The sequence below is a fragment of the Pelobates fuscus genome, chromosome 4 (assembly GCF_036172605.1).
Source record: "Pelobates fuscus isolate aPelFus1 chromosome 4, aPelFus1.pri, whole genome shotgun sequence".
Lineage (NCBI taxonomy): Eukaryota > Metazoa > Chordata > Amphibia > Anura > Pelobatidae > Pelobates > Pelobates fuscus.
In genome coordinates this window covers 330288352-330312007 of record NC_086320.1, presented here as the reverse complement: position 1 = coordinate 330312007, position 23656 = coordinate 330288352, and the positions used below count along the sequence as shown (strand labels likewise).

Sequence of the window (23656 nt, the reverse complement as noted above, 5' to 3'; positions counted from 1 at the left end):
TAAACAGCTGTATGGACTGTGATAAAACCACCTCTTCAGGCAGAGAATTCCACATCCTTATAGTTATTACTGTAAAAAAAACCTTTTCTTTGCCTTAGATTAAATCTCATTCTTTCTTCCAGCCTAAATGCGTGACGTTGTGTCCTATGTATAGCCCTGTTTATGAATAGATTCCAGATAATGGTTTGGACCCGAATATATTTGTATAATGTTTTCATATCCCCTCTGAGTTGCTGTTTATCCAAACCTTTTAACCATTTTTCGTAACTAAAATGCTTTTCCTTTTATCACTTTTGTAGCTCGTCTCTGCACTTTTTCTAGTGCCATGATATCCTTCTTTAGAACAGGTGCCCAAAATTGCACAGCATATTCAAGGTGTGGTCTTACCAGTGATTTATAAAGAGGCAAAATTATATTTTCATCCCGAGAATTTATGCCCCTATTTATATATGACAAAACCTTACTGGCCTTGGCAACTGCAGATTGACATTGCATATTGCTGCCTAATTTGTTGTCTGTAAAAAATCCTAAATCCTTCTCGTGTGTTGTTATCCCTAATTCACTACCATTTAGGGTGTGAATTGCTTGTGCATTCTTTACCCCAAAGTGCATAACTTTGCATTTTTCTACATTAAATTTCAGCTGCCATTTTAGTGCCCAGTCCCCCAATCTATCTAAATCCCTCTGCAGCAAAGCAATATCCTGCTCACATTTTATTACTTTACAAAGTTTTGTGTCATCTGCAAATACTAAAACATGGCTTTCAGTGCCTATTTCAAGATCATTTATAAATATGTTAAATAGAAGCTGTCCCAAAAGAGATCCCTGAGGGACACAACTTACCCCTTTTGTCCAGCTTGAAAATGTACCATTAATGACAACTCGTTGTACTCTATCCTTAAGACAATGTTCTACCAAAGAACAGGAATATTCATCTAGACCAATTTCTTTTAGTTTTAACATTAACCTATTGGGAGGAACCGTATCAAATGCCTTGGCAAAACCCAAGTAGATCACATCCACTGCAACACCCTGATCTATACTTCTACTTACTTCTTCGTAGACTGCAATTAGGTTAGTTTGACATAACCTATGTTTCATAAAACCATGCTGATTATTGATAATAATGAATTCCTAAATATTATCCCTTAATAGCCCTTCAGTCACAGAAGTTAAACTTACAGGTCTATAATTTCCAGGCAAGGATTTTTAACTGTAGCGCCTTGCCTTGAGTCATCTAATCACAAGTTATCTGCAAGATTTTTGCAGCAATCATTTGCATATATCTTGCCATAGTAGCCTCATTAATATATACTGAAGAAAAATAGTTATTTAAAATGTCTGCCTTTTCCTGGTCTTCATTAACTAACACACCCTGAATATTTGGTTGCAATTAGAATGTTCTTGCACAGAGTTAAATAAAATATGAAGTACTTGCAGAAAATTCAATTGTATCTTGTGTTTTCCTTTAGGTAAGTACCTAAACCCCCATTATTTTTGCCTAGATTAGGTGTAAACAGCTCTAATGCTTTTTGAGGCATGGACTCCACAAGACCTCTAAATGTGCCTCTAAATGTGCCCTGTGGTATCTTGTACCAAGACATTAGCAGCAGATCTTTTAAGTCCTGCCAGTTGCGAGGTGGGGCTTCCATGGATCGGATTTGTTGTTCCAGCATTTCTCACAAATGCTCAAGCGGATTGAGAACTGGGGAATTTGGAGGCCAAGGCAACATCTTGAACTCTTTGTCATGTTCCTTAAACCATTCCTGAACAATCTTCACAGTGTGGCAGGGTGCATTATCCTGCTGAAAGAGCCCACTACAATAGTGCTGCCATCTCTTTCCCAGGTAAACAATGCATTCAGCCATCCACCTGATCTAAAAGAAAATGTAATTAATCAGACCAGGCAACATTCTTCCATTGCTATATGGTCCAGTTCTGATGCTCACATCTCAATTGAAGGCACTTTTGGTAGTGGGCAGGAGTCATCAAGGGCATTTGCAGCCCCATATTAGGCAAACTGCAATGCACTGTCTGTTCTGCCATGTTTTTATCATGGAAGCATTCCGTTTTTCAGTAATTTGAGCAACAGTGGCTCTTGTGTATGGTCGGATCAGACCGGCTAGCCTTCTCTCTCCACGTGCATTAATCACCCTTGGACATCCATGACTGTTCCTTGCAACACTTTTGGTAGGTACTAACCACAGCATAGTGGGAACACCACATAAGACTTGCCGATTTGGAGATGCTCATAGCCAGTTGTCTAGCCATCACTATTTGGCTCTTGTCAAAGTCACTCAGATCTTTTAATTTGCCCATTTTTCCTGTTTCCAACACTTAAAATTCAAGAACTGACTGTTCACTTACTGCCTAACATATCCCACCCATTGACAGGTGCCATTGTAATGTTATAATCAATGTTATTCACTTCACCTGTCAGAGGTTTTAATTAGGTTTGGCATCTTCACCTTCCTGGTTATTACAAAATGGGAGATAGGCAGGGTTCCCATAATTCAATGGGAGTAGATATGTGTGTGGTGCACTTTTGTAGTGAGGTTTAGGGATGTCTAAACTGCTTGGCAAGTGTTTTGTCTCACTTCTTATGATGTTTAGAGCATATTTAGTCATGCTGAGGTGAAACTTTATAGCATTAACATGACCTTTTATAACCAGAGTTAGGCTACTAGCAAGAATAAATTGAGTTGATAATCTTCAATTCCCATAGGGTTTTATTGATGGAAATATGAAGGTCTTCAGAAATTTTGAAGCGAGAGCTGTTGAATCAGCAGTTTATTTCAGCATAAGTGTGTAGTTAAAGATCCCCTCAGGGTAATACCAACATTTAAGAGATATGTGAATGATACAATAATGAAAATAAAAATAAAATACAAATTCATATCTCATTCCAAAGCACATTTTGTTACAACTTCCTACAAAAAGAAGTCCTGGTAAGGTTAAAGGACAACAGGAATGCATGTCTTCGATAAATCCTGAATAACTCAATAAGACCACATTTCCATTCCCCTGATACACATTACTAAAGATTGTTTTTCTCAAGAATCAGTGAATCATAAATCATAGCTGTAAATCATGAAGAACATCCGTTTTAGAACTGAGAATCAGCAAGTTTTCCAGTTTTAGGAATAGTTCTCAGAATATTCAAAATACTATTGAGAAAAAAAATATCAGTAAAAGTGACCTAGCCTTCACCTTTAGACCTACAGAGCTAATGTACCGATACAACTATATCAAAGGCATTTGTAAGAAATATATGTAATTTAAGTGACACTTAATTATTCAGGCCTACTATTTAGTTGTTAAAAGCTATAGTCAAATCTCATAATTTTTTAATTACGACTGGAGTATAATCAAGGATAAACATTTAACATGGTATAATGCTCCAAAACAATGGTGGAAATGTATCAAAGTGTTATGTAAAGTGGTGATTAAATTCCTCCAGCATCATAACACCCACTCTATTTAGAGCATAGTATACATACAGGGTGAAATTCAGGCTGAATTTGCTGGAATGAGAGACAAAGTGTCAGTATCCTTCAATTACATTTTTTTAACTTTCTACCGGTATTGTGTTATCAAAGTGATCCCAATTAAAAATGACACTTTTATTGATTACATCACTGGTTGATGGTTATACACAGCCAAGTGCATTGATGATGCTCGTAGGTGATAGATGTGACATTAACCTTTTATGCCTAATAACATAGTGTACGTGTGTTTCTATGTTATCCAATCTGATAGTTTTAGTTTAGTTAGAGTACAAGTGTGTCATTAATTGGTGTAATTAACAAGGAAGTATTAATGTATCATGTTTGTTTTGATTATTCACTAATTTTAATTTTGTTATTTTGAGATATTAGTTATTTGTTAGAAATGCATTTCAAGCATTTGAAGTCCTTTAAAGTATTTTATGGTCCTACTAAAGTGTCAATAACCACTTGACTTTTTTTGACTTTTAGTTTGAATTCACCTTGACTACTTACTTTAGTGACCAACGTTGACCATTCATTTATACTTTTTATATCAATTTGAAACATTAGAATATTGCTTGTTGCATGGGCTGCCGTTGGATATAGTGTAAAAAAATTATATATATATATATATATATATATGAAAAATTAAGAAGTACAATGTATTGAGGTCCCTAGGACCACTCATAACTAGTATGAAGAAAAGAATAGATCCTTCGCTCATCTAATGTGTTGACTAAGGGGGGCTTATCAAAGCAAAGCAAGTGAACCATGAATCAGCTTTCTTCCCTGCTATGAAAGTGGCTGGGTTAGGAGCCACCTTTCAAAAACTGAACAGGGTTCCCAAAACACATTAATCATGTTACATCTTGTGCAATGCCTCCCTCAGTCCAATAAACGTATTTTGTTCGACCTCACTACTCCCATCACCTAGAAGTGGCCTGTGTGATAGTTATTTAATTATGTTTTCTGTTCATTGCTTGTGACACTTGTGACACATGAAGCAATAAGCATTTACCCACCTTTGGTGCCATAAGACACATTAATTTTTTTAAATGTTAGTTTAAGGGACACTATAGTCACCGGAACAACCATCGCTTATTGTATTTGTTCTGGTGAGTATAATCATTCCCTTCAGGCATTTTCATGCAGACACTGCCTTTTCAGAGAAAAGGCAGTGTTTGCATTGCCCCCTAAGGACACGTCTAGTGGCCACTTCTCAGATGGCCACTGGAGGTTCTTCCTAGGGCAATGATGCACACTCTGCATGGAGACACTGGATTTGCCTCATAGAGATGCATTGATTCAGTGCATATCTATGAGGAGGTGCTGATTGGCCAAGCCAGTGGTTAGCTCAACCCCATCCCTCATCCTTGCCTATTTCAGGTTTCTCCCAAGGAAAAGCATTGGATTGGCTAAATATATGATGATTGGCATAAATTCTGATGATGTCAGCAAGGAGGGGGATGGGGGGTGGGACCAGTGACCGCAGACCTGCACGGCGCTGGAAATAAAGTACATTTTATTATCTTTTAACAGGGTTAAGATGGTGGCAAGCCACCTAAATGGTAGTTTTAACACTATATGTTTGTTTCCTGACCCTAAGGTATTCCTTTAAAAAATATTTTCTGCAGAACTAAAAAATTCTATTGGACAGAATGTATTCTAGGCTCAGAATTTGTAACTAATAAGTTAACTCCTTTGAATATAAATACAATTGTGTGTGAATACAATATGCATTTGAAGTGTAAGTGCAGTTATCACTGAGATTCAGCACGTTGTAGCCATTTTTTTTATTTTTTATTTTATTATTTCTATTAATATTTTTGTTTCATTTTACTCGTTTTGTTTTTTAACTACTAACTTTGTATTATGTGTATCACATAAATTGTGTATCATAGAAACTTATAAAAGAAATGAACCCACTCTGAAATATATTTGTATACGTTTCCAAAGAATTAGGTCATGTCTCCTGCAGAGGACTATTCTAAACTAATCCACCCCCCAGGTTAGATAAATAAATAATGAACTGAGAAACCAAATGCCGAACAGTCATTGCTGAAAACGTTGTATTGTTCATATAAACAAGCAATTGGCAATGCAATCATTACATTAAAACACTTCACCTGATTGCAAAGATCCCTGTATAGCCTTCTTCAACAAAATAAAAGCACATCCCCAAATATTTATGCAGATTGTAAACAAGTAGCATATCTACTAATTGCCTATTACTATGCACCATTTTTATATGACATGTAGTATATATAACTCTCGTTTCTTGTTAGCACTTAAAATATTTTTTTTACACTTCATGAATATTATTATTAATAATAATATTAATCATAATATTGGTGCTTAGATTACATTTTGTCATTAAAGCAGCAAATGTTAAAAAAACAAAAAACAAGTGTTTCTTTACATGTAAAAATCATTATATAATAGTATATAAATATATGCTATGAAAGTATATATATATTAATACTATGAATAGTTTTCAAATGAAAATACCAATTTCTGTAAACAAGATGATGGTACTTATTGGCTTTTATTTGAAACCTGCAAGACCTATTTATTATGTCTATAGTGCTTTGTACACTATATTACGCACCACCTTGTACACTATATTACGCACCACCTTGTAGAAGTCTCACACATCTGAGCTAAAAAAACAACTGCAGTTTTAAATAAAACACTGGATGCACTGTATAAAGCAAACGTTGACATTACTGTTTATTACAATAAAGTCAAATAGATAGCATGATAAGATAGCATGATAACATGTAGAATTTTTTGGTCCATTCATTTGACTTCATACATAGATCAGTGCAACGTCAAAGGTCAGATGTCATCATCACAGCTATCGACTTTTTCTACAGCTAACCTGGGGATCACCACTTTTTTTTTTATTGAACTCTTTGATAACTGATGTTTATCTGTGTTTGTGCTTGAAGATGATTTGGCATTTTCAATGTGTGTTTGGTCTGTAGTCAGTCACACAAGTGCACCAATCAATATTACATACTGATTTAATAGATATAACATTCATAACACAACATTAAAAATAAAAAAAATATACAAAAAATTGAGGATAAATGCAAAAAGATCAAAATATCTTTATAGTATAGATTATGATAATGTCTACACAACTAGCATACATTAAGGAAAATTATTCAAAATTCATTCATCTATTTCATTTATTAGTCCTGATTGTGAAAATATATCACATGTCAATCAATTTGTAGAGGTCATAAGACAAATATTGCAAGAAGTGAATTATCTTTTTAAAATTAGAAATTTGAAAAATATATGTTTGATAGGGGTCAGTGAATTAAAAAAATGTATATATTTGTAGAAAAAAAGATCATGCAGGGTATTTACTTAGGGATGTATTAGTACTTTTCATGCAACTATTTATCTCTAACCTTTGCGAAACATTTGGTTATAATAGATTTTTTCTACCTTTACACCTTTACATTTTGTGCTGGGAATATTTGAATTACAACTCTCTCAATTAACCAATAACGGTGTCACCTTTAAAACACTTTATGATTTTTAATTTAAAAAATAAATATATAAATATATAATCTAATGTGAATATTGTAGTCCTGAAGTGTGGTGCAATTTAAAAAAAACAGAAAAACGTTGGTGTTCAGCTACATCCATTGAGTACAATAATACCTCCAAATGCACTTTGCCAGTTTCTGGGGGAAGTTGTAGAATCCTATTATAGACACAACTATTTCAGAATTCATACTTTGGCAGATGGATTTAATAAATCCAAATAACCTCTTCTAAGGGGTATACTTAGTTGTTATCACAAATCTCGGCGATATCTAATGATATATGTTTTCTTATGAATTTTTATTTTCACAAAATCATTGCAGTTATGTGATGACTGCCACAGTCTAACTACTGTAAAGAAGCCATGTTGTATTCTGTTTCATGACCTGAATAACCCTCCCACCCATGTATACTTTAGTTAGGTTTCTAACAAAATTGCACAGTCAAATTATAGACGTTATAGAATTTTGATAAATTGAGTTGCTGATGATTTGCCCATAAAACATAATCCACCTGTCTGAATTAATTTTGTTTATTTTTTTTTTTATAAACACTAAATCTAAACATAACTGCCCTTTTGCCCTTAGTAACATCACAAACTAACTAAACATATACAAATCTGGTCTTACTCTAAATATCATTCTGAACCTTATTTTCAACATAATGTTGATTTGAACCCTAACCCTAACCCTCACCAATCCAAATCTTACTTATATTACCTTAGCCCTCTTTCCAACCTTAACCCTAATTTCAGCTAGAATCCTTTAATCCTAACCCTAAACTGAAATGTTTGGATATTACCCTGATGAAAGAGCCAGTCTCAATGATCATAATTACTTAGTTGTTTGCTAAACTACTCTGTGATTGGTTCCCATGATGACCAGGGGCATGGGAGCCAGTCAAGTTTTTTTTTTTTTAATTTTCTGTAAAAGTATCCAGCAGTAGTCGGGTACTTGCCAGTATCCCCAGAGTTTACACCACTCCTATTTCAGTCCCTGATCCAATGAGAGCCTTGCTCTGTTCAACACCATGAACCTAAAGAACTACATGCTTGCTGGAAACAACAATATTTTATAAGAGGTCCAACTCCTTCCCTTAATGTTGTTGCCCAATGACAGCCCTAGGAATCATGTCAATATGCAGCTTGTCATTTAAGGCATACATGTTCTAATGGCCCAATGCAAAAACAATGGGTGACATCAGAAATCACTGGATACCGGATTCAGCATGTTTGAGAGGCCTATACCAAGAATATAATTATTTCCTTTCAGTGGCACCTACAGTCACAGTTATGAGGTACACTACTGCAGAACTAATCATCGCAACATGTTTTTTTTGTAACACACACTTTTGTTCTATCCACAATAATTCATATTTTTTTTATTGCAACAAAAACTCACTATGGAACAGCCCCTACTGGTTCTGGGAATAAAGGCGGAGTCATCTTATCACAGTGAGAGCATATCACAGTGATTGGATGGGAGGGGCAGACTCCGGTCATTCATTGCTGGAATGCCTTATGTCTGAAGAATCCAGTAATAGGCCAGAACTTTGCTGGATCTGCACATTCTAGGTGGGGTTCCACAAATTCAGAATGCTGTTTAGAGCATCTGACACTTACAATTATGTTTCTATTGGTAGACAAACCTTAATAATGAGGAGTTACCACTATCAGCAAGATCTGCAACTACAGAGGCATTTATGTGACAGACATACTCTCTACATTCCCAGTCACTAAATGTATAAAGGTCTATTCAGTAACTATTGTTCGGAATAGAAAAGGCCAAAGTAAAAAAATGCTTCGGATACATTTTTTGCCTTTTTGATTTTTTTGCCTTAAAATGTAAACATCTTTGTTAACAGTTTAGTGAATAAACCTGAAAAAAAAATTTTTTCAAGCAAAACGTTTTAAAAATGACAAATAAAAATTACCCTCATTGTGGTTCCATTTTATATGTGATCTCCACCAAATTGCAGACGTAATTCCCTCCAGTAATCTTCTTTCTTTATTTCGGCAGATCTATATTTGTGTGCCCCACCCATGGCTTATTAAAAGTGCCTACAGCTCCAAATCATTTCAAGTATAACATTTCTTTTCACATTTATCCTTTAACAAAAAAGTTAAATTTTGCCACCTGAAGTTGCAGCTGCTAGCTAACTTTTCCAGAATCTCAAGTTTCCACATTCACGTGCAAATCACATCAATGGAAGATATGTCTAATAGGTTCCAGAAATGTTCTCTCTTTTCAGTCAAGATCGGGAGGCAGGAAGAGGATAATGAGCAGATTTACCTAAGGTGGCGTGTCAGGCTTGCAACAGGAGAGGGAGTTGAGAAAATGTGAGTGTTTAAGGTGGGCTGTCTTGCCAGAAGTGCACAGCAATTTTACAGTCAATTGGCTAAAGCATCTGGACCCATACATCATTGCCTCTCTAGCTTGGGGTAAAGCCAGCTCACTCGCTCACATAAGCAGCACAGCAGTTAAGAATGACTCTGGTGTCTTTTCCACAAAAATGCTGGAAACCAACTTTATTCTTTGCCAAATTTCATTGTGGCATTTTAACTGAAATATTCTGTATTGGATTGATTTTTAGCAGCATGTATAACACAGATCAGAATTTAATATACTAATTCTAAAACTACAACGCAATATTTTATGAATGAATGCATTCTGGCAGTAAGCGTGCATTTAATTGCCTGTTGCTGTTTCCATTGTTGACTCAGTTCTTAAAATATATATATATATATATAGTACAGGAGCAAAATGGACAATAAATCCCTAACCTAGGTCAAAAAATGCAGATGAGATGATCACTTGGCAAAGTTGTAAAATAATCTTAATGAGGGATTTCTAATCTGTGTGATGGTGTTATTTGGAACGACACATCAGTTGAGTGAATATTTTATCCATCTGTGAATAATTAGACAGAAAACGCTGTTTTCATTCCAAAAGCATTTCTTGCCTTGTGTTTTATTTATTGTGATCATACACCTCTCCATCTAGCTCTGTGTGACAAACTCACTGGACTGCATAATGCAAATCCAGATTTCCAGCTTTAGTAACCCTCTTATAAATAGCTACATGTCTATTTCAAAAGTAAGAGATGGTGCAATATATGCCAAGAAACTTTAATGTGGACATCTGCAATGCACTAACTACACATAATCCATAGGGATAGATCTATTTTTCCTTTTGTCTGTCTGGCTGCCTATCTTAAACATAATACGAATTCACTCACCCCTTGCAATGATGAAGCAAATTATGGCTTTACTATCGAGGGATTTTGAGTACATAAAATACTTTAAAACATAAGCAATTCTAGAGCACTTGATGAGCTCACTGATCTTAAGTATTTTTGCTCATTGTGCAGTTCCATCGGTGCATGTGAATGCACATGCAATCGAAGCTCGTATAAAAGCACTACCCATTCCATTCTCTGTGATAGTTTGGGTTCAGAACAGAACCCAAATAGACACCTGTCCAGTCCAATAACATGGAAGTTAGTATATCACATCATATAGTTTATATATACAATAATACATTTTACAAAAGAGTGCTGGTAATGGATATCCTGTCTATATATAGTGTCCCTGAATTCCACAGTCCTGAAGACAGAGAAGAGGTCAATATCCACAATAAGAGAGAGCTTCCCTGGGTGACTGATTGAAGTACACACTTATATTTAACATGGGTTTAAAAGTCTAGGCATGTGGCATTGATTTCTGCTAACTGTGCATTTAAGCACATAGGCATGCCTCTTTTAGAGCGTGGAAGGTAATATATTGTTCTTCTTACTTATCTAAGTCAGCATATGAGACCAAGATAGCCTCTCTGCATGAGCTGGTATGAAAACACAGCCTCAGTATATATGATATTATCTCTGTGTATGAGTTGGTGTGATGCACAGCATCAGTATGTGTTTCCACTATATGCTCTATGTATGAGTTGTTGATTAGAACTATTCACATGCACCTTTCTTGGTGTAATTTTATACAAAGTCTAATTAAACGTTTGTGCGGATATAATAAATGTGTTTTTAATAATGAGTTCAATGCATTCCTATGGGAGAGGCCTAATATGCACGCGGCACTCGTCAAGCTTGCATATTTCCCCCGGATTGCCGCCGTTGGAGGAGGAGGAGCCCAACCCAGCAACGAGGGACATTGGCACTGGAATCAGGTAAGTGTTTAACCACAGGTAAGTAGCTCACAAGGCAAGATGAACCAGTGAGAATGCTGTCATTAGCAAATACATCCATAGAACAGTGGGATTTTCCATTAAGTTTCTCTTCCCTGGTAGCAGGGTATGCTATTATCATTCATTGGTGTCTGACATTTCATGGCTTGCACAACCCCGGTGCCTTAAAGTTATGCACTTTCACAAAGTTTTGATTTGAAAGTGCTATCCATTGAGTATTTTCTCTACATTAACTTCTGTTGATTATGTTCAGACTGTGTATTTATGGTTCTATATTACTTTTCTCCATACCAAGACAGATGCTAGATGGGTGTCTCATTTCTTACAGGTGTTTGTCTTGTATTAGTCTAGACTTGTTCCTTTCATAGGTTTGGTTATCATGACCTTAATTCCTACCTGGCACTATAATTCTCAAAAAAAATAATCTGTATTTGAATACCAGGGGGTTGCTTACCAGTTACAAGGACTGTCTGATGGGAGGGGGATAGATCTATATATACCAGTTTCAGAGTTCTATTTCCTGTCCTTTCTGCTGTGAGAGGAGGAGCTAACCCATAAGTAAATGCTGCCATGATTAATAATCAGGAAAAGATAATTAGGGTGAGAATGAACCAATTTTCCTTAACTTTGCTTACTGAATAGTTAAAGGAGGAATTAATATTCAATAAGAAGACCAAACCCTTTACTCTGCTAAGATAATCTAGCCCAGTATGTTTGCGATCTTCATTGTCTCACAAAACTTGGCATTATTTCCCACATTGTAGCAAACTGTACAAACTATTTATTCTTACTACTACTAATAAAAAGATAAGATCAAATTCAAATGAGTAGAAGAAATCATATGAAATCTCAATTCATTTTGTCCCTGCAGGATATTATGCTTATGAAATAAATGAAAGCTACATAGAAACGTAAGATGAGTAGAACATACAGTGTATTACAAAGGAATAGAAAAATCAAAGGACTTCATAAAATACAAAGTTAAAGAATATTATGGATCTGAATTCTGACACAGACTGTAGTTCATTGGTTGTCAGTCACAAAGGAAAGCATGAAATTGTATTCTATTTTGCCAGAAAGATTCATGGCTCCCAAAAGACAAGTACTTTCCATGGCAAATAACACTCATCTCTATTTAAGTAAAAACACAATCTCGAGCACAATGCTCTTATTGTATAAAGAGGAAGATTTGACAATGAAAGGGTCAATAGTGACTTAAGATTCTTTCCTCAAATAATAAAATGTCTAGGAACTGAAACTACCAAACAAAGCTACCAGACTAAATATATGATTCATGTTCTATCCCCTGAGTTTGAAGAACCATAACAATCATTTCTAAACTATGAACACAAAACATAGTGCAGCCTCTATATTTGGGAAATAGGTACAAATATTGTTTACATTTCAATAGTCATATGACTTCAACATTGTAAATGAAATTACATTTTGGCAACTGATGTATACAATTTTTAATAATACATTAGTATATATATAAAAAAATATGTTCAGCCAAAATAAATTGTAGACTGGCAGAAGATACACTATTTATTGTGTGTACTCTTTAATTTTTTTCTAATAGTAAAAAAGGGAGAATCAACTGAATTTGAAGCATTATGAAATAATGCAAAAAAAATAATAATAATTAATATATATATATATCTCAGTAATGTCAGGGAATACTGTTATTTTCTATAATTTTATTATTTTAAATTTGGGTTCTATTACATGAGATAAACTAGTAATGAAAGTGAATGGAAAAATGAACACTTTCATATGTGTGTGTGTATATATATATATAAATGCCTGGGTTCAATTTCAATGCAACATTAACTTTATAAACTGTTTACATGAAATATAGATATAATAATGTAGTAAATCTTATTATTTTTGTCCTTCACTAGCCCTCCTACCCTCAACCAATGTTTACTATATTTTCTCCAGTTATTGAGAAGGAAGACCCTGTTCCACTGTTTGTTTGTTTGTGTGTTTGTTTGTTTTTTGTCCCCTCCACTGCATCATAATCAGTGTCTCTAATGCCTGCGTTAGCCAATATTGTCACTCTTGTTTATTTTCGCTTCTTGAAAGAGACCACTAGCCCAACTGGTGCAATATGAATTGTCACTACATTCTACTAATATCTCTGACCTTTTTCTACTTATTACACCATGAGTCACCTTATTTTCTTCAAACCATTCGTCATTGTAGCCACTTCAATTTTATTTTCTCTTGTTTGTTGTTCCATTCAGTGTCTCCATTCTGTGCATTTTAGGATCACTATACTCAACTGGCTTTCCCTAAAGTTCAGCTCTGGGCCCCCTATCGGCTTCCTTTCTTGTAACTAATAACCTTCCTCAAATGCAAGTACCACCTGTACTCTGATTATACACAGATATTTCTTTCTTTCTCTAATCTCTTTCTTCCCTCTTGGATCATGTCACAAATTCCCTCTCCTCAGTCTCTAGTGGGATTTCTGCCCACTTCTTAAAATGCATTCTCTCTAAACCTCATGTTATTACGCATAGGATGGACAAACCTTTTTTTTTTTAACCATTTCCATTTATGCCTTAAACAGGAACAAAAGCAAACACCTTTCTCTCCAAGGGTCATTATTTTATAGTCTTAGAAGTAATATCAAGGATGTTAATTCACCGTTTGGATAACGGCAAAGATGTTTTAAGATTTCATAGACTATAATATTGTTGGACTTGAGTAACAGACAACAGTGTATTTATTCGTATTTTATCATACAATTATTTTCTAATTTCTGTTTACTAGAAATTGCCTGTTATATAACCGTATTATTGGACTTTTCACATAACCCTTTGTTTGGCAAAAATAAAATGGCTCCAGTAAAATGATATTACATATCTTGTCTATACTTGTTTTACAGTAAATTTTGTCCAGTGGAGGTTAGTTGGACATATTGTCAAGATTTTACAGATTTGTATTGAACACAAAAAATCTCCACCCCAATTTTCATGGTTGCTAAATATACTATTTTAACGGTATTAATTGGGAGGGATTGGAGACATAGCTTATGTCACATAATGAATTAATAGACACGTACACGATGTGGCTCAGTCAGATATAATGATGTATATATTTCTAGTGAATTATTCAGTTCAATATGTTATTATAAATACGGATAATGAAAGAACAATGTATTAATTTATATGCATTCATTTTAATGCACTTATTATTAACTTAATAATCAGTGTATTAATTATATTTTAGTAATGTGGTTTATCTTATGCCAAAGAAGGACTACATTTCTAAAATACATGTTTGCTTGTGCCTTTTTTTATTTCTCTTTAATGGCTACATGAGATGCATGGTAGGTAAACAATCACAAATTAATCCGAGTACATGCGTATGCGGTGCCTACCAAAATATTCTTGTATACCAGTAGCACTAATATAAAAATGAAATGTTTATGAACTATTTAAAAAACCTTTCCTAAATTTGGCATGGCCAGAACAATGCATATGTGTTTGTATTTTGTTTCAAAAGATTAGAGGTTTTGTTTTTCGGTGTAGGCAACACGAGCCATGAGATGCAGTGCTCCTTTGTATGAAGTTGGCACTAATCTGTGTATACATTAGCATCGCAATATTGATTTCATTTTACGCCATGCAATTTATAGAAGCATCCTGTGGTTTGGAGGAAAATTGTTAGAAAGAATTCTTTGAAACAGGCACACATATCCTATACAATTCAGAATTTATTCCACATACAGCTCAAAACAATTGGTTTCCACTTTATAGCTTGCTCTGCATTCATATGACACTTCATAAACTTCTCCAAACTCCATCTTGAAAACCACTATCCTCATACCTGGTAAAAACTAGGGGAACACCTAAGAAAGCTATGATGGAGTTTAGACTAGTTTATGAAGTGCCATAAAGATCTGGAGCGGATCTGTGCAGTGGAAACCCAGAGCAGACTAAAGGAAAGGCTCAGTGAACATAAACATGCCATAAATAGTGGGATAAAAATGGGACAAAGCAAGCCAAACACTGCAGTAATAACATACAACTAATGTATGTTGTTAAGGGAATATTTCAATGTTTTGTCTCAGTCAGAAGAAAGAACAATGAAGAAATCACAGACACTGCACCAAACCAAAATGTGTCTTTGAATAACAGGTAGTATTAGAACAAAGCAGTCATTGTGGATAAGCTAAGAAAACACGGTCGACAAATGTGTCAAAAGTATGAATTTTTCCTGTTTTTATTCCAGGACTTGCTCTGCTCCTAAAATCTTAAAATATCACTTTTGTTAAGCATCATAGTAAATAAAAAAGGAAACAGAGAAATAGTAATTTATCAGCCATTTCTTACCTGACAAATATACGACAGATAGGGGATGCCTGTAGTTAAATAGCCATATTTTTCAAGCAGTATGAACACAGAGCATCGGGCGGCCTCCAAAATGGGAGCTGAAGGCCTAAGAATACAAAATGGATACCAACATTGATTTATTACAATGTGCAATAGCACTATTAAAGTTTTAAAAACCCTGAATATAATATTTAACTTTTTTTTTCTTTTGTCTTGCTTTTACCAGATCTGTACAGTATGGCATTACAGTAGCTGGCAGTGGGCTCTTTATTTAGTATGTACTAGGGGGGAGGAGGGGAGGGATTTCCACCTCCAGCTTTAAAATTTCAAAGAATTTATTTTTGCTTGATCAGGGCATTCAGCTAGGACACAGCATGGAGAGTCTCTGATGAAGTGCTATTAAGCACGAAACACATTATCCCAGTGTCATATGTCTGTGCTACTCTCCATGCTAAATGTTGTGATCGAGGAATAACAGTATTCTTTGACATTTTAAAGCTGACGTGAGTTTTTTGTTTTTTCCTCTCGCTCATACTGAATGCAGTAACAGAACATGCTTTTTACACTCCGCACAACTGACCTCTAGCAGTCATAAATATCTTTCTTGTGGGCTTTTATTGTTAAGGAACAATAGTGGTTTGCGCTGGGAGCAGAACTGCAGCCCTGTTTCCATTTTAAAGACTAAAACATAAAACATAAATGAGTACCCTACGCACTATAACCACTACACTTATTGTAGTGGGTAAGACAATGCGCATGCAGTCCCTTGTTTTTTGTTTTTTTCCCCAAGACAGATTCAGTTTGACAAAAATCTGAACAATGTCCAGCAGTCAAACCCCATGCCTTAACTTGCAGCATAAGAAAATTGCACTCACTATCAATCCATGACCTTATATGTTGTGAGCAGTGCTGCAATCAGAGAAATAACTCGTGTTTTGGTAAGTGGCCCAGCAAAGGTCTGTGGGTCTCTCTAACTATGTTGCCCAGTTGGGGAGATGTAATTAGTTCCCCTAACCAGGCTGCATTACAGGTCAGCAGTGGATCCGCTCCCTTAGCAGATGGGACTGTCTGCATCATTCCAATCCTTTGACATCACTTCCTCCCAGTGCGTGATGGAAGCAGTGCGGGAAAGAATGCAGACCTCGGCCTGCAGCACAACCTGGTCACTCATGGGTGTGGGGACTGAGGAGAAGGGGAAATGATTCCCAACCGGAAAACCGGGTTTAGCTTCCTAGCACCAATGAGTTTTGCTAATTATGTTTTGAACATAATTTATGTAAAACAAGACATCTAGAAAATTATATTTTCACTCCATTTAAAACCTTCACTGACAAGTTATTTTGTGTTTATAACATATTTGTTTAAAAATAAAGGCATAACATGGTCTCCACTCAAGACTGTGTAAACAGGGGTATATCCTCGGAGGTGAGTTATATGAAGGCATGTCCCTCAAACCATTGTATTCCTTGACTTCTACCTATGAGGTCCCCACAGGGAATTTTACAAATCTTTAGGAGTTTGATAGTGCTTACTTTGGTTTCCAAATCTGTAAAAAAGATTGTTCCATATTCTGTTTATGTTGCAATTATATTACTTAAGCTCTCCTTAAGTAGTGATGTCGTGAACATAACATTTTCCGTTCGCGAATGGCGAACGCGAACTTCCGCAAATGTTCGCGAACGGGCGAACCGGGCGAACCGCCATAGACTTCAATAGGCAGGCGAATTTTAAAACCCACAGGGACTCTTTCTGGCCACAATAGTGATGGAAAAGTTGTTTCAAGGGGACTAACACCTGGACTGTGGCATGCCGGAGGGGGATCCATGGCAAAACTCCCATGGAAAATTACATAGTTGATGCAGAGTCTGGTTTTAATCCATAAAGGGCATAAATCACCTAACACTCCTAAATTGTTTGGAATAACGTGCTTTAAAACATCAGGTATGAAGTTGTATCGATCAGGTAGTGTAAAGGTTACGCCTGCTTCACAGTGACAGACCAAACTCCCCGTTTAACGCACCACAAACAACCGCAAACAGTCCATTTGCACAACTGCAAACTCCCCATTTGCACAAGGTTGGATACCAAGCTAGCCATGTCCTGTTCCTTGTCCTCACTGATGTCATTGAAGGTCTCTTCCTCCACCCAGCCATGTACAACACCAAGGGTCCCCGAAAGGTGACAACAAGCCCCCTGTATTTTTTTTTTTAAATGTACACTACTGTTACACCAGATATGAGTTGCACTGGTGTGACACTGTGCCCTGGCAGGCCCTGAAACGCACACGTGTGAAGGAAACTGACTGCTATTATTTCACAGTCAAATTTCTAGTTTTTTTTTTAATGAACACTACTGTTACACCAGATATGAGTTGCACTGGTGTGACACTGTGCCCTGGCAGGCCCTGAAACGCACATGTGTGAAGGAAACTGACTGCTATCAAATTACAGTCAAAAAAGTTTGTTTGTTTTTAAATGCAAGCTATTGTAACACTAGATATGAGTGGTGGCACTGGGCAAGTGGGCACAGTATACGCTGTGAGCCTGACACACATGCTGGCAGGCAGGCAACTGCAATTAGATTACAAAGGGGGAAAAAAAGCAGACTGATGTTCTAGCCCTAAAAAGGGCTTTTTGGGGTGCTGTCCTTAGGACTGTAGTGGACACTGAATACACTAGCCTAGCTATCGATTTCCCTATTAAATCAGCAGCAGCTACACTGTCCCTCCTCTCACTAAGAATGCAGCTTCCGGGGGGCGGGGCGTAGCGGTCATGGAGGAAAGACGCACTTTGTGTGAGCTCCCTTAATATCTCACTTTAACCCCTTAAGGACACATGACATGTGTGACATGTCATGATTCCCTTTTATTCCAGAAGTTTGGTCCTTAAAGGGTTAAGCAGCTATCAACAAGCGAATTTCACCCCAGAAGGGGATGACCCAGCAATGTTGCTCCTACCTGACTGACCTGACATGCTTAATAGCGGTCAGCAACTCGACAGAGTCTTACTTACCTCCGCGTGGCAAGTGTGGCCTGGTGCTCACCGGGTGGGAGAGCTACTTCCCGGCAGGAGCTCCTCCACCCTTGAACCGGTGGGGGTTATCCCGGTCCACCCCTGAGAGGCTGTCTAGAGCTAATGGACGCACAGATCACAGCCGCCCAGGCTGACATATTCCTCTGCGACTCTCCCAATATGGCGGCAGCCACGTGTCCTCCTGGTACCAGCAAAGCATGGCAGGATATTGAGTCTAAGCTGGACAGACTCTTTAATCAATTTTGGAAGCAAATAACAAGCAGGAAGCCCCAACAAGCTCCAGCACAGCGCCAACAAGCTCCACCACAGCTAAGCGAAGCAGTCCCCATTAAAATCCACCAACGCAAAAGGCGTTGAAGACGGGACCGGAGGCACAAACAGAAATGCAGAGCCTGCCCCACGTCAAGCACTCGCCTCCACCTTAAGCCACCACAATCCCGCACCGGAGGTGAAGCACCACCGGGACAGATCCGACCACCCGACAAAACAAGATTCCACCACCTCAAGCCGTGAACCCGGCACTCAGCCAGAGACTTGCCTTTGTTGTTCCAGGTATCAGGGACTCCCAGGGTCTGCACCTGGCACCCAGAAGGGATCGGATGAGCACAAGCAGTAAACAGCAGCCTGCCAAGCATATCCCACTATAGCCAATCCTCCACACCATGCCTTTGATCACATGAACTGCTCTCTGCACATTAACTAATCATAAAGTAGCAAGCATTTAAACATGTCATTCTTTCACCTCCTAAAGAGTTTATTGTCGTAGTTCCTTACATGCCTTTAACTTAACCATTCATGTATTATGTTATTCACTAGTCTCATCTCATGGGGCGACTCACACTTGATTTATAACTAGTGGTGGAGCTGCTGATATAAATACACAGTTGATAACGTGCAAGCTACACCCTAAACATGACAGCCATCTTTCACAACAATGTACTTCTATATACTCATACCCTCAGTACAACTAGCCATGATATACGCACGTTCAGCCTAGCATGCTCAAATATAACACACTTCTGTCTAAAAAAAATAAAATAAAAAAAATAAAAGAATGCAGCTTCCGAATGAATCTAAAATGGATGCTGTCCAGGAGGTGGGTGGGTCTGGGAGGGAGGGTCTGCTGCTGATTGGCTGGAATGTGTCTGCTGACTGTGAGGTACAGGGTCAAAGTTTACTCAATGATGACGAATAGGGGGCGGACCGAACATCGCATATGTTCGCCATCCGTGGCAAACGTGAATAAGCTATGTTCGCCAGAATCTATTCGCCAGCGAACTATTCGGGACATCTCTAGTCAGGATAGATGCCTCTGGAATGGGAGGTACGGGTTGAGATGGTACGCATACCAGTGTCTCGGGGGCCAAATAAGCATTTTTGGACAAAAGTGTCTGATGGGCCTGGGCAATCTGGTCCATACGGTGATCCTGTTCTTAAAATCTTGCCTCATAGGAGGCCATTTGCTGTCCTAAACCTGCAGGGCCCATGGTCCTATCATAATGTCATGATGTAGTACCCCAACACGTAGAGTTTAGGATAGCAAGGGACAAGACTAGGATATAACTTATTACCTGGACTTAGAATGGCCAGACTAAACGCCAGACAGAGATAAAGCGTAATCAGAAACGAGACGAGGTCATGGTAACTAGAACTAGAGTAACATGGTCATGGTAACTAGAGTAACGAGGTAATGGTAACTAGAGAGACTACGAAAACGAGAACAAGCCAGAGGCAGGTAGATGGTAATCAGTCACACGGGCAAACAAGACAGGAAAAGGTTAAAGATAAATTCAGAGTCAAGAACAAAGCCATGATCAATACCAAAATAAACAAAATAGATCAAGGAACGCACTAAAGGGTACTGACACAGAAACCACGATAGGACAAAGTGGATAGGGATAGGGAAGTTTAAATATCCTTTAACATTTGATTGGCCCACGTCATGCCTACGCCCCCAAAACGTTCGTGTGTGGGGGTGCTGGAATGACGTGGGCCAATGGGAGCCTGAATCAACTTTTGGCTCCCACTGCCCCTTTAAGAGCGAGCTCGTGACTCGAGCCGTGCTCCTAGTGCCAGGCGGGCCACGTGACCGATCACTGCGGTCAGTGCATGCGGCTAAGTCAGAAGAGGAGATCAAGCCGCATGCGGCTCGTGTGGAGGCAGGAGTGATCCAGCCACGCGCGGCTCAAGCTTAGGAACCAGGTCGGTCCCAGGATAAGGTAAATACAGCCACAACGACTTATCCCAATCACACACCTTTCCTAACGTCCTATCCCATTAAAAGCATATTACCGCGTATTTAATAAAACAGATAGACCCCCTACTTCATCCAGGTTACCGATCGATGGTTCGATATTCTGAGCCCTCTCTGATTTACTGTACACGACTATTCGATATTCCCACAAATTTTATATAGCATTTTATGTTTGTTTGAGACCACCTTAAACATATTGGATATCGCTAAAAATCATGATCACTCTATACTTTCTCTACAAACCTTTAAAATGAACCAAACTACTCATCCATCCTCTATACCACTTCATCCCACCTAGAACTAGTGCCCAGTTAAAATACTTGACTCTTACTTATCCACACTCAGTCATGCCACACACATTTCACCACTACTCTCACTGAATCCCTCTGACTACGGCTAAATTAATCTTCTACATAAGAACACTACTCCTAAGATTGGGTTGTATCCATGTGTTGGGTCTTTCATTTAGAATAGGGGCAGCTTCGGTCTCCTTCAACACTGACACTCCAGTGCATATTATTAAAAGATTGGGCAGATGGAAATCCTCGATCAACCGATATATTCCTCATCCCGAGAAAGAAATGAGGAAAGCTTTTAAAAGTTTGGCTTTGTAAATTTGATGCAATAAGTGTGTTTTTGTTTAATACCTTTTCACCCTCTTTGCATGAACCCGATTTACATATATTACTAATATGTTTCTGAACATATATATTATATAATTCACTCACTCACTCACTCTCTGGGCCAGCCTAAGACATCATGCTGCCTAGGTCCAACGATAGATGACTATGGGGGATAATGTATAATAAACAAAGCTTACTGGCTATGGGTGGGGGTAATGTATAATAAACACAGGTTACTGGCTATGGGAGGATAATGTATAATAAACACAGGTTACTGGCTATGGGGGGATAATGTATAATAAGCACAGGTTACTGGCTATTGGAGGGTAATGTATAATAAACACAGGTTACTGGCTATGGGAGGGATAATGTATAATAAACACAGATTACTGGCTATGGGGGGATAATGTATAATAAACACAGGTTACTGGCTATGGGAGGGATAATGTATAATAAACACAGGTTACTGGCTATGGGGGGGATAATGTATAATGAACACAGGTTACTGGCTATGGAGGGATAATGTATAATAAACACAGGTTACTGGCTATGGGAGGATAATGTATAATAAACACAGGTTACTGGCTATGGGGGGATAATGTATAATAAACACAGGTTACTGGCTATGGGGGGTAATGTATAATAAACACAGGTTACTGGATATGGCAGGATAATGTATAATAAACACAGGTTACTGGCTATGGGGAGGATAATGTATAATAAACACAGGTTACTGGCTATGGGAGGATAATGTATAATAAACACAGGTTACTGGCTATGGATGGATAATGTATAATAAACACAGGTTACTGGCTATGGGAGGATAATGTATAATAAACACAGGTTACTGGCTATGGGGGGATAATGTATAATAAACACAGGTTACTGGCTATGGGGAGGATAATGTATAATAAACACAGGTTACTGGCTATGATGGGATAATGTATAATAAACACAGGTTACTGGTTGTGGGGGGATAATGTATAATAAGCACAGGTTACTGGCTATGGGGTAATGTATAATAAACACAGGTTACTGGATATGGCAGGATAATGTATAATAAACACAGGTTACTGGCTATGGGGAGGATAATGTATAATAAACACAGGTTACTGGCTATGGGAGGATAATGTATAATAAACACAGGTTACTGGCTATGGGGGGATAATGTATAATAAGCACAGGTTACTGGCTATTGGAGGGTAATGTATAATAAACACAGGTTACTGGCTATGGGAGGATAATGTATAATAAACACAGGTTACTGGCTATGGGGGATAATGTATAATAAACACAGGTTACTGGCTATGGAGGGATAATGTATAATAAACACAGGTTACTGGCTATGGAGGGATAATGTATAATAAACACAGGTTACTGGCTATAAGAGGATAATGTATAATGAACACAGGTTACTGGATATGGGGGGGTAATGTATAATAAACACAGGTTACTGGCTATGGAGGGATAATGTATAATAAACACAGGTTACTGGCTATGGGAGGATAATGTATAATAAACACAGGTTACTGGCTATGGGGGGATAATGTATAATAAACACAGGTTACTGGCTATGGGGAGGATAATGTATAATAAACACAGGTTACTGGCTATGAGGGGATAATGTATAATAAACACAGGTTACTGGTTGTGGGGGGATAATGTATAATAAACACAGGTTACTGGTTGTGGGGGGATAATGTATAATAAACACAGGTTACTGGCTATGGGGGAGAAAAAGTATAATAAGCACAAGTTACTGGCTATGGCGGGATAATGTATAATAAACACAGGTTACTGGATATGGCAGGATAATGTATAATAAACACAGGTTACTGGCTATGGTAGGATAATGTATAATAAACACAGGTTACTGACTATGGGGAGGATAATGTATAATAAACACAGATTACTGGCTATGGGAGGATAATGTATAATAAATACAGGTTACTGGCTATGGGGGATAATGTATAATAAACACAGGTTACTGGCTATGGGGAGATAATGTATAATAAACACAGGTCACTGGCTATGGGGGGGATAATGTATAATAAACACAGGTTACTGGCTATGGGGGGGATAATGTATAATAAACACAGGTTACTGGCTATGGGGGGGATAATGTATAATAAACACAGGTTAGTGGCTCTGGGGGATAATGT

The 23656-nt window shown here is 37.5% G+C and overlaps 1 protein-coding gene across 1 annotated transcript in view; it reads right to left on the bottom strand.

Annotated features, from left to right (window-relative positions):
- AGMO (alkylglycerol monooxygenase) overlaps positions 1 to 23656 on the bottom strand; it is a 301876-nt gene that overhangs the window by 69204 nt on the left and 209016 nt on the right. The window contains exon 12 of the mRNA XM_063450740.1: positions 15586 to 15691. Within this exon, the coding sequence (XP_063306810.1) occupies positions 15586 to 15691 (106 nt within the window). The remainder of the gene's footprint in view (positions 1 to 15585; positions 15692 to 23656) is intronic.